This window comes from Ovis canadensis, chromosome 12 (genome assembly GCF_042477335.2).
Source record: "Ovis canadensis isolate MfBH-ARS-UI-01 breed Bighorn chromosome 12, ARS-UI_OviCan_v2, whole genome shotgun sequence".
Lineage (NCBI taxonomy): Eukaryota > Metazoa > Chordata > Mammalia > Artiodactyla > Bovidae > Ovis > Ovis canadensis.
In genome coordinates this window covers 66,354,648-66,366,763 of record NC_091256.1, presented here as the reverse complement: position 1 = coordinate 66,366,763, position 12,116 = coordinate 66,354,648, and the positions used below count along the sequence as shown (strand labels likewise).

Here is a 12,116-nt window from a genome sequence, read left to right as displayed (position 1 = left end):
AATTATGAAGATCCAGAAACTTTCTGGACTTCCCTGGTGGCTCAGACAGTAAAAGCATCTGCCTACAACATGGGAGACGCGGGTTCAATCCCTGGGTCTCAACAATCCCCTGAAGAAGGAAATGGCAACCCACTCCAGTGCTCTTGCCTGGAAAATCCCATGGACTGAGGAGCCTGGTAGGCTACAGTCCATGAGGTCACAGCGTCAGACTCAACTGAGCAACTTCACTTTCTTTCACTTCTTTCACAAACTTTCTGAGGCATCTCTAGGATTATAAATTGTGTTCCAGTTCCATAAAATCTGACTCTACTCAGTTTTCACCTCTTTTTGGTACTTTCCTGTTCAGCTTTTCCTAGGTATCAATGGTTGTAGATCAAAAATTCTCATTTCCTTATTCCTACACTACAAGTATCTTCAAAACTATTATCACTACTGGGAGAAAATTCAGAGTCCATTACCTGCACCTCCCCAAAAGAACTTAATTAATTTTATTTATATGTGATTTTGTTTATATACTATGCATAATATATATAAGTAATTTGGCTGACTAAAAATATATTTTGTTTATAAATATAGCTTTCTTTTTCATGTACATTTTATATTAAACAAAATTTATAAATGTATAGAAAAGTCTCAGCTCATCGTTCTCATTTAGCATTCAGGGAACAAAGTAGGCACTGCTCAAAAATTATTCAAGTCAAATAGAAAAACCTCATAAATTCTGAAGTTCAATTGCACCCTTTTTCAAAGTTTGTCAGAATAAAGTGCAAGGAGAAATCTGTTTTCAAAGAGTTCACATATTTGGATATGTCATAGAAGTATTAATATCTTGCTCTAGAGGGCAGAACTAAGACACATTAGGCAAAGTTACAAGGAATATGATTTCAGGTGATTACAAAGGTGTAACCTGTAATAACCACAGCTGTCCCACAGTCTTCATTAAAAGGTAATGAGTTCATTTTTATTAGATGTAGTCTGGTTAAAGCTCAGTAACTGTGTATTAAGATACCATGAAGATTAACAGCATTGGGTAACAACAAATCACAACTGCTGATAATTGTACATACAAGCCCTCCAACTTGATCAACTATTTGTTGCACTGATAAGCCCACTGCTCCCTCTAGGAGCTTCAGTGCTTACAAGCCTTTGATTTCAGTATGGACTCTCAAAGGTGGAGGGATGCACTACAAGTGAGGGGAGATCAGAAGCTCACGCCAGGTCTCTACATCTCTGCCAGCAATTCATCTTAATCTTTTAAACTCTGCAAGATCATTATTAATTAGGATCTAGGAGCTGATAAGTATTTAATGTCCTTGAAACTACCTCCTCACAGAATTTTCAGGGCTCCAAAATGTTATGTCTTGCCTTAAGCAAAACCACCTGCATTACTGATATGCTCTAAAAATGGATGGAAGAGAGATGAACCAATAGCTAATTTGTTTTCACATTTAATGTAACTGGTTGTCCTTACCTTACCTACGTAAGCAATGTTTCCTCGCTATTTCTGTGGCTCACTACACCAACTCTATGAGAGCATTTAACCCAATGATATCATTACAGATTTAAAGATCTGTTTCCATTACAAGATTATGAACCCAAAGATGTTAGAACTTTATTACCATATCTGTAATGCCAGCACGCCACACAATACTTGGCATACAATTAGGTGCTCAAAAATGCTGAATAAACCATCCTGCTACCACTAAAAAATCAATTATCATAAAATAAAGAAAAAGTTCATATAATTTGTGATATTTAAATGACATTTGCAAAATACAGCTGAAAGGAGAACATGTAGTGCTACCTAAAAAAAAAAAACTCATTTAAGTAAAGAACTGTATACTTATACTGAAATAACTATTTCTTATAACAGTTCTAAACCATGAACTGGATGTTTTCATTAACTACATTATTATCAGGTATTTGTTTAAAAGTTAAGATGGCTTGCCATTTTTACATCAAAAACCAACTCTTGAATATATATTAACCTTCAAGGGCATTCCTTCAATGAATACCACTCCCACATTAAATATACTTTGCTAATGAAAGGTAATCAAGAAGGAAAAATTCAGAAAGGGAAATGCTTTAAAGAAAACAAATGCATCCATCACAATACTCAAATTAATATCAATAACACTGCATTAAAATAAATGAAAGGAACCATATCCACTTTGGATATGCCTGTTAGAATCATGTACTTCTTGTTTTTGGCTCAAAGAAAGGATATTTTCCTAAGAAGTCAAACAGATGAGTAGATGAACTTTTTCATAACACTATCCTTTTATCTGCTTCAACTTGCATATGATTCTTTCTACAAAAATTTTTAACTCCTAAGTTTCTCCCTCATTTTAAGTATGGGGTTCCAAATTAATTGACTACTATCACACGGCTGAAAGTTAGAAGTAATTTGACAAAATGACGATTTCAAAATAGAACATACTTTAAAAATATAAAATAACTATCATCTATACTTGGTTAAGGTGCTAAAGATTTTCATTACCATATCCAGTAAATGCATGTCACTGTTCTTCACGTTTCGACCTGGGCTTAATAACATTCCAAAACATCTGAAAATATTGGGGGGAAAAAAAGAAGAAATGAGGTATCAAGAATATATAGAAGCCCAGTGAGCAAAAGCCTCTTAATAGCAACTATACAATCTGTCTAGCTCTATACTTACAAATAACATTTTTTAGAGAAACATCACAGATAAGAATCCATCAAGATACATAATAAAATCACACATAAATTAATTATTTAAATTCCCAGATCTCTATTTCTGCTTCTGAAAGATTACCAATGAACAGAAACTGTTCACAGCCACAAATTGTTAACTGAAACAAAATACAGTACTGAGACATGAACTAATTTCTAGGTAAAAATTAGAGATTGTTTGCCTTACAGTTATTCCAAACATACTGATCAAGATCAACTAACCTAATTAAATTAAAAGTAAGAAAACTTAAAAAAATTAGAATAAAACACTGTACTCTCTCTTTGCATCAAGCCATGTTAATACAATCAATCACCTGGCCCTCTACAGTCATGTTCACTGAGTAGACTATCAATACTATATCTTCAGTTTGGAAAAAAAAAAACAGTTATATGAAACTCATTACTAAAAAATGCTATTATGCTAGTGAAAATACTATCCAGAATATAATATATTATTAAATACTTATTCTGTGCCTCCTGATGCAAAGGAAGTTTTAGGAATCCAATTAACACTATCACTTTATTTGTAAAGGGTTTTCATCAACTATAAAATTCAGTCAAACCTAACATTTCTTTATATTTGTTACGGTATTATTATTTTTTCTTTATTGTTAGCAAATGTAAACTCCAGAAAAGTTAATTTACTTAAACTCATGGCTATTACATACCTCTTATACTCAAGAGGCAATGTGATCTATCTACAGTGCGCCTCTCTCTGTCAGCTAGAATAGAGTAGTTTCTATTACAGCTTTCCAAATGTTAAAAATATGCTACAGAGCATTTTATAAAAGGAGTAAAGAATATAAACAAACTAAATGTAAGATTTTTTAAATTTCAAAATAGTGGCAGCTGAGCAGTCAATACTAAATCTGATCTTGTTTACCAAAGGTTTACTTTTCCAATGGCAGGGTTTTTCCTTCCATAAACAAGACAGAGAGTGGTCCTATGCAAATATGAGCTTAATAAGTGGTAAAACAATAGTTACTTCCTGTAATATCTGAGGATATCTTCCAGAAGTCATGTAAAAATGATCAAGTATATAATAAAGATACAACAAAGTCAGTAAGCTTTGAGGAAAACCTTCCAAACACACTATTGTAGCAGTGAGCAAAATATAATCAACTAAAATAGAGATAATTATAACCTAATACTCTTAATTTTAATATGCTTCCTATACATTGCTATGAACTTTGAACTCACATAACACTGTCTATACAAATTAAATATTAATTAATCAGCTACTTCATTGTACTATTTCTAATTGTGCCTTAAATTCTTTATAACTACGGAAAACAGAGTGGAGATTCCTTTAAAAACTGAGAATAGAACTGCCACACGACCCAGCAATCCCACTGCTGGGCATACACCCTGGGAAAACCAGAACTGAAGGTGTACCCCAATGTTCACTGCAGCACTGTTCACAACAGCTAGGACATGGAAGTAACATAGATGTCCATCAGCAGATGAGTGGATAAAGAAGCTGTGGTACAAATGCACAATGGAATATTCCTCAGCTATAAAAAAGAATGCATTTGAGTCAGTTCTAATGAGGTGGATGAAACTGGTGCCTATTATACAGAGTGAAGTGAGTCAGAAAGAGAAAGACAAATACTGTATATTAATGCATGTATATGGAATGGTTTTTTTCCAGTAGCCTTTGGAAAGGCTGGGAAAGATTGAGGGCAGGAGGAGAAGGGGACGACAGAGGATGAGATGGTTGGATGGCATCACTGACTGGATGGACATGAAGTTTGAGCAAGCTCCAGGAGTTGATGATACACAGAGAAGCCTGGTGTGCTGCAGTCCTTGGGGTCACAAAGAGTCAGACATGTCTGAGCAACTGAACTGAACTGACGGAATTTAGAAAGACGGTAACGACAATCCTACAGGCAGGGCAGCAAAGGAGACACAGATGTAAAGAACAGATTTTACACATAGTGGGAGAAGGCAAGGGTGGGATATTTGAGAGAATAGCATTGAAACATGTACATTACCATATGTAAAACAGATGACTAGCACAAGTATGATGTATGAAGCAGGGCACCCAAAGCTGGTGCTCTGGGACCACCCAGAGGGATGGAGTGGGAGGGAGGAGGAAGGGGAGCTCAGGATGGGGGAACACATGTATCCCTACGGCCAATTCATGTTGATGTATGGCAAAAACCATCACAATATTGTAAAGCAATTATCCTCCAATTAAAATAGATTAACTAATTTAAAACAATTTAGTTTCTCCAACTAAAATGTCAGATCAATGAGGACAAAGACGTGTCTCACGTTCTCTACATATTTTGCTTCAGCTTGCATCTCTCATGGATGTTTTACATATGATTTCTTCTATTACAGGATTTGGGGTTGGTTTATTTATTTACTTATTTTTTTATTTGGTTGTGACGGATCTTATTCGTGGCATGTAGGATCTAGTTCCCTGATGAGGGAATCAAACCCAGGGCCCCTGCATTGGAAGCACAGAGTTTTACTTACTGGACCACCAAGGAAGTCCCAATTGTACTATTTTCAAGTTACAAAGGGCTTTCCTTGTAGCTCAGCTGGTAAAGAATCTGCCTCCAATGCGGGAGACCTGGGTTCGATTCTGGGTTGGGAAGATCCCCTGGATAAGGGAAAGGTTATCTACTCCAGTATTCTGGCCCAGAGAATACCATGGACTGTATAGTCCATGGGGTCACAAAGAGTTGGACATGACTGAGCAACCTTCACTTTCATTTAAGTTACAAAACTATCATGTAGTCACTGTAAAAAGCTAAATACCAAAGCGTGTAGGGAATTTCTCCTTCGTCACTAATCTCAGCCCCTTCAGGAACCAATACTAAGAGTTTAGCAAGTACTGTCCCTACTTTTCTTTTGCTTGTTTTAAAAATTAAAGTTTTATATTGTTTGTCAGGCTTCCCTGATAGCTCAGTTGGTAAAGAATCATCCTGCAATGCAGGAGACCCCAGTTCGATTCCTGGGTCGGGAAGAGCCCCTGGGGAAGGGATAGGATACCCACTCCAGTATCCTCGGGCTTCCCTTGTGGCTCAGCTGGTAAAGAATCCACCTGCAATGTGGGAGACCTGAGTTCTATCCCTGGGTTGGGAAGATCCCCTGGAGAAAGGAAAGATACCCACCCCAGTATTCTGTCCTGAAGAATTCCACAGACTGTATAGTCCATAGGGTTGCAAAGAGTCAGACATGACTGAGCAACTTTCACTTCACTGTTTATCAACATGAAGTGACAACAGTGTGACCTTAGTGAAAGCACCTATCCCCTTGGGCCTCTGCTTCCTCTTCTACAAAATAGGAGAGGTACCACACATGAACTCTAAGGATTCTTCCAGCATTAAAACTGCATAATTGTTTTCTATCAAGCTATAATAGTCATTTCCAAAATTATATTTCATTAAAGCACAACATGATTCCTATGGAGACAAGCTGGGTCTATTAGGAATAACATCTCAGTAATTAGATATTATTAGTACCACAAACACCTAATGTGAATATTAAGTGCTTCACTAGGGAATTCAAAGCATTCAACCTGCTCTTATTAACTCTATAAATGATGTTTTAAGCAAACTGCTATTACACCTATTTTTTTTCAAGAAACTCACAATCTAGTATGGGAGGAAAATAAGACAATTACAACCTGTATAGTAAGTTCTATGATAGCTGTTAGTACAGAAGGTTTAACAAAGCACAGAGAAGACACATCCAACATTATTTATTGACCCAAAATTTGAAATCAAACCTCCTGAGAATAAGATGATAGTGTTATCATATTAATAATTACCATATTATAGCAGCTGTTTATCTAATGCTTTCAGACGTTTACTATTTTGTTGCATCCACATTTTAAAAACAACCTCCATATAACAAATGACAAAGCTGGTTTCCAGAAAGTAGAAGTGATTTGTTCAAACCACATAACTAGTAGGCCATGACTCTGACTCCAAAACTACATAGTCACTTAACGTTATAATTTGTCACTTTCTCGCCTATCAGTCACTGTTGTTCAACTGCTAAGTCATGACCAATTCTTTTCAGTCCCATGGACTGCAGTATGCTAGGCTCTTCTGTCCTTCACAATCTCCTGGAGTTTGCTCAAATAATGTCCATTGAGTAGGGGATACTATCTAATGATTTCATCCTCTGCTGCTCCCTATCCTTTAGCCTATCAGAAAAAAATTATAAATTCCTGGTGTGATCCTGGGTATATCACACACTTCAAAAAGCCTCACTTTCCACATTTCCAAAACACAAATATACCTGCATATAGTTTCACTATGTTAATATACAGTTAAAATGAAAAAGTCTCACAGGAAAAGGACACTGCAAAATATAGAGTAGTTTGCCAATTTATACATTATATGGAACAATGGACTGGTTCAAAATTGAGAAAGGGGTAAGTTAAGGCTGTATACGAGTCACCCTGCTTATTTAACTTACATGCATATTACAACATGCAAATACCGGGCTCAATAGATTACAAGCTGGAATCAAGATTGCCAGGTTCAGTTCCACTTCAGTTGCTCAGTTGTGTTCGACTCTTTGCGACCCCATGGACCCATGCTTCCCTGACCATCACCAACTCAAGGAGCTTGCTCAAATTCATGTCCATTGAGTCCATGATGCCATCCAACCACCTCATCCTCTGTCGACCCCTTCTCCTCCCACCTTGAATCTTCTCCAGCATCATAGTCTTTTCCAGTGAGTCTATTCTTCACATCAGGTGGCCAAACTATTGGAGTTTCAGCTTCAGCATCAGCCCTTGCAATGAATATTCACAACATATTTCTTATAGGATTGACTGGTTGGATTTCCTTGCAATCCAAGGGACTCTCAAGATTCTTCTCCAACACCACAGTTCAGAAGCATCAATTTTCTGGTGCTCAGCTTTCTTTATAGTCCAATTCTCACATCCATACGTGACTACTGGAAAAACCATAGCTTTAACTAGATGGACCTTTGTTGGCAAAGCAATGTCTCTGCTTTTTAATATGCTGTCTAGGTTGTTCACAGCTTTTTACCAAGGAGTAAGCCATGAAATTAAAAGACGCTTACTCCTTGGAAGGAGAGTTATGACCAACCTAGAACAGTACATTCAAAAGCAGAGACATTACATGCCAACAAAGGTCCATCTAGTCAAGGCTATGGTTTTTCCAGTGGTCATGTATGGATGTGAGAGTTGGACTGTGAAGAAAGCTGAGCACCGAAGTATTGATTCTTTTGAACTGTGGTGTTGGAGAAGACTCTTGAGAGTCCCTTGGACTGCAAGGAGATCCAACCAGTCCATTCTGAAGGAGATCAACCCTGGGATTTCTTTGGAAAGAATGATGCTAAAGCTGAAGCTCCAGTACTTTGGCCACCTCATGCGAAGAGCTGACTCATTGGAAAAGACTCTGATGCTGGGAGGGATTGGGGACAGGAAGAGAAGGGGACGACAGAGGATGAGATGGCTGGATGGCATCACTGACTCGATGGACGTGAGTCTGAGTGAACTCCAGGAGTTGGTGATAGACAGGGAGGCCTGGTGTGCTGCGATTCATAGGGTCACAAAGAGTCGGACACGATTGAGTGACTGAACTGAACTGAAGTCTTTTAATTTCATGGCTGCATTCACCATTTGCAGTGATTTTGGAGGCCCCCCCCCCCAAAATAAACTCTGTCACTGTTTCCCCATCTATTTCCCATGAAGTGATGGGACCGGAAGTCATGATCTTAGTTTTCTGAATGTTGAGTTTTAAGCCAACTTTTTCACTTTCCTCTTTCACTTTCATCAAGAGGCTCCTTAATTCCTCTTCACTTTATGCCATAACAGTGGTGTCATCTGCGTATCCGAGGTTATTGATATTTCTCCCAGCAATCTTGATTCCTTCATCCAGCCCAGTGTTTCTTCTCATGATGTACTCTGCAGTAAGATAAGCAGGATGACAATATACAGCCTTGATATACTCCTTTCCCAGTTTGGAACCAGTCTGTTGTTCCATGTCCAGTTCTAACTGTTGCTTCTTGACCTGCACACAGATTTCTCAGGAGGCAGGTCAGGTGGTCTGGTAATCCCATCTCTTTCAGAATTTTCCACAGTTTGCTGTGATCCACACAGTCAAGGGCTTTGCATAGTCAATTAAGCAGAAATAGATGTTTTTCTGGAACACTCTTGCTTTTTCAATGATCCAACGGATGTTGGAAATTTGATCTCTTGTTCCTCTGCCCTTTATAAATCCAGCGTCAACCTCTGGAAATTCATGGTTCACATACTGTTGAAGACTGGCTTGGAGAATTTTGAGCATTACCTTGCTAGCGTGTGAGATGAGTGCAACTGTGAAGTAGTTTGAGCATTCTTTGGCATTGCCTTTCCTTGGGATTGGAATAAAAGTAACATTTTCGACTCCTGTGGCCACTGTTGCATTTTCCAAATTCGCTGGCATATGGAGTGCAGCATCTTCAAAGCATTATCTTTTAGGATTTAAAATAGCTCAACTGGAATTCCATCACCTCCACTAGCTTCATTCATAGTGAAGCTTCCTAAGGCCCACTTGAATTCGCATTCCAACATGTCTGGCTCTAGGTAAATGATCACATCATCGTGATTATCTGGGTTGTGAAGGCCTTTTTTGTATAGTTCTTCTGTGTATTCTTGTCACTTTTTCTTAATATCTTCTGCTTCTGTTAGGTCCATACCATTTCTGTGGATTGCCAGGAGAAATATCAATAATCTCCGATATACAGATGACACCACTATCATGGCAGAAAGGAGGAATTAAACAGCCTCTTGATGAAGGTGAAAGAGGAGAGTGAAAAACCTGGCTTGAAAATCAACATTCAAAAAACAAAGATCAGAGCATTCAGTTCCATCACTTCACAGCAAATTGATGGGGAAACAATGGAAATAGTGACAGACTTTATTTTCTTGGGCTCTAAAAATCACTGTGGAAGGTGACTGCAGCCATGAAATTAAAACACACTTGATCCTTGGAAGAAAAGCAATGACAAACCTAGACAGCGTATTAAAGCAGTGACACCACTTTGCCTACAAAGGTCCTTATAGTCAAAGCTATGGTTTTTCCATGTATGGATGTGAGAGCTGGACAATAAAAAAGGCTGAGCATCAAAGAATTGATGCCTTCAAACTGTGGTGTTGGAGAAGACTCTTGAGAGTCCCTTGGACAGCAAAGAGATCAAATCAGTCAGTCCTAAAGGACATCAACCCTGAATATTCACTGAAGTGTTGAAGCTGAAGATCCAATACTTTGGCCACCTGATGCAAAAAGCTGACTCAATGGAAAAGATCCTAATGCTGGGAAAGATTGAAGGCAGGAGAAGGGGACGACAGAGAATGAGATGGTCAGATGGCATCACCAACTCAATGGACATGAGTTTGAGCAAGCTCCAGGAGATGGTGAAGGACAGGGAAGCCTTGCATGCTACAGTCCATGGTGTCCCAGAGTCAGGCACGACTGAACAACTGAACAATAACTGCCAGTATTATTAAGAAGTAAAGTTTGACCTTCCACACTGCCCAGCCAGTCTTTTACTCGAAACAGAGCTTGACACAGCTTTCAACACCAAGTTAGCATCTATATGGGCTTCCTTGTTGGCTCAGTGGTAAAGAATCTGTCTGTCAATGTAGAGGACCTGGGTTCAATCCCTGGGTGGGGAAGATTCCCTGGAGAATGAAATGGCAACTCACTCCAGTATTTTTGCCTGGGAAATCCCATGGACAGAAGGACGCTGGTAAACTACAGTCCATGGGGTCACAAACCAGTAAGTGACTAAACCAATCAACCAAAGCATCCATACAAACACCAAAAACGCTGCATATCTTGTATGGTTTTAGGCTTAACCGATGAAGAAAAGGAGAGGAATAAAAGGATTATATGTTAATGTCCTGCAAAAGGAAACTATTTTACTTTTTTAGTCCATAAAAATCATAATTCTACATCTCTCCATGAAGACCATGGATAAAAAGGAGGAAAAGAAAAGTAAAAGAGGCAGGGAACTGACCAGTATCAGTTAAAGAACACTGTCTCTTACTAAACTTGTGCTATTAAAAATGAGAAAGTGACGGTATGACGGACAGAATAAACAGAACTACCACAAAGAAGAAAAACTGTAATTAAATCATAATTTTTAGAATACACAAAAACTACATAATTTCATAAAATTGGAATGCTAGCCATCTTATGGAATTTAAAGCAAAAAAGATAGTTGGAAAGTCTTCTATATAAGAATTGTTGGAATCATTTTTTCCCTTATTAAAGTTATCAGGTAGAGAAAGATATACAGGCATTCCTCACTACACACAGCAGCGTGGAACCATAAAAATAACCATACAAGCTGAAACTGCACTGTGATCTTATAAACAAGGGGAACCATTACGACTGTCCTGTGATCTGTGAATATTTTGTCAAAACTTTAAAAAACTCTCGTCAGTTACAAAAATATAGGGAAATTTTTTTAAAGGTAAAACTATTATTTAGTACTTTATATTTTAAAGCACTTAGAAATATTAAAAACTGAAATATTTTATTTCCTTGGAAAAGTTATTAAGAATAGTTTAAACAGTGTTTACATGGAAAAGACCCTGATGCTGGGAAAGACTGAAGGCAAAAGGAGAAGAAGGTGGCAGAGGATGAGATGGCTGGATAGCATCACTGACTCAATGGACATGAACATGGGCAAACTCCAAAAATGGTGAGGGACAGGGAGGCCTGGCATGCTGCAGTCCATGGGGTCACAAAGAGTGAGACACAACTTAGTGAGTGAACAACAACAAAACGGTGTTTGCTTTCTTCTCATGTGATAAACAATACAGAATAAGCATTTTTTTCCTACGCCTTGGGAAACAGTCATACTCCATTCTAACTTTGAATGAGCTTCCAGTATTTTATCCTTTGCACTTTTACATCTCTAAGAGCTCCTTTAACATGAAGTTTTTGCTGGTGTGACTTCCCAGGACATTCATCCTTTTCATCAAACCACTTGCCTTATTTATGTTGATAAGTTCATCTTTACTAAGCTCCTCTGGCTGTATACCTAGTGTCAACATTTCCACAGTCAGCTATTTCTTCTATAACTCCACTTATGCCCTATTCAAATCCTGCCAAGTTATTTGTACAGTGCAGTGAACGTTTTGCCACAGAACACAAATACAACTCACTGTTACTTCCTGTCAGGATGTGTGAATGTTTTCAATTGTATGCCTTCATGTCATATCTCTTCCAAAACTCAGCTAAAGGAATTGTATGATCTCCAGTTTCTTATAATTACCATTTATTTCAGTGTTGCAACTAACTGCAAAACTGTGGCATGAAGACTAGCAAAACCTGGATTTTATTTTTTATTGCAGTCTTCAATCCAGCATAAAAATAAACACTCCATTTCAATCATAAGAAGCTTTCTATTTC

General features: G+C 37.9%; 1 protein-coding gene across 6 annotated transcripts in view; it reads right to left on the bottom strand.

The window, feature by feature from the left end:
* Nucleotides 1-12,116, bottom strand: part of RABGAP1L (RAB GTPase activating protein 1 like) — a 726,983-nt gene that overhangs the window by 589,946 nt on the left and 124,921 nt on the right. For all 6 annotated transcript variants that reach the window (XR_011247784.1, XM_069546100.1, XM_069546103.1 and 3 more), the window contains exon 8: nt 2,501-2,567. Coding sequence is in view for 5 of the 6 variants with exons in the window: in XM_069546100.1 (XP_069402201.1) it covers nt 2,501-2,567 (67 nt within the window). In the remaining variant the exon portion in view is untranslated. The remainder of the gene's footprint in view (nt 1-2,500; nt 2,568-12,116) is intronic.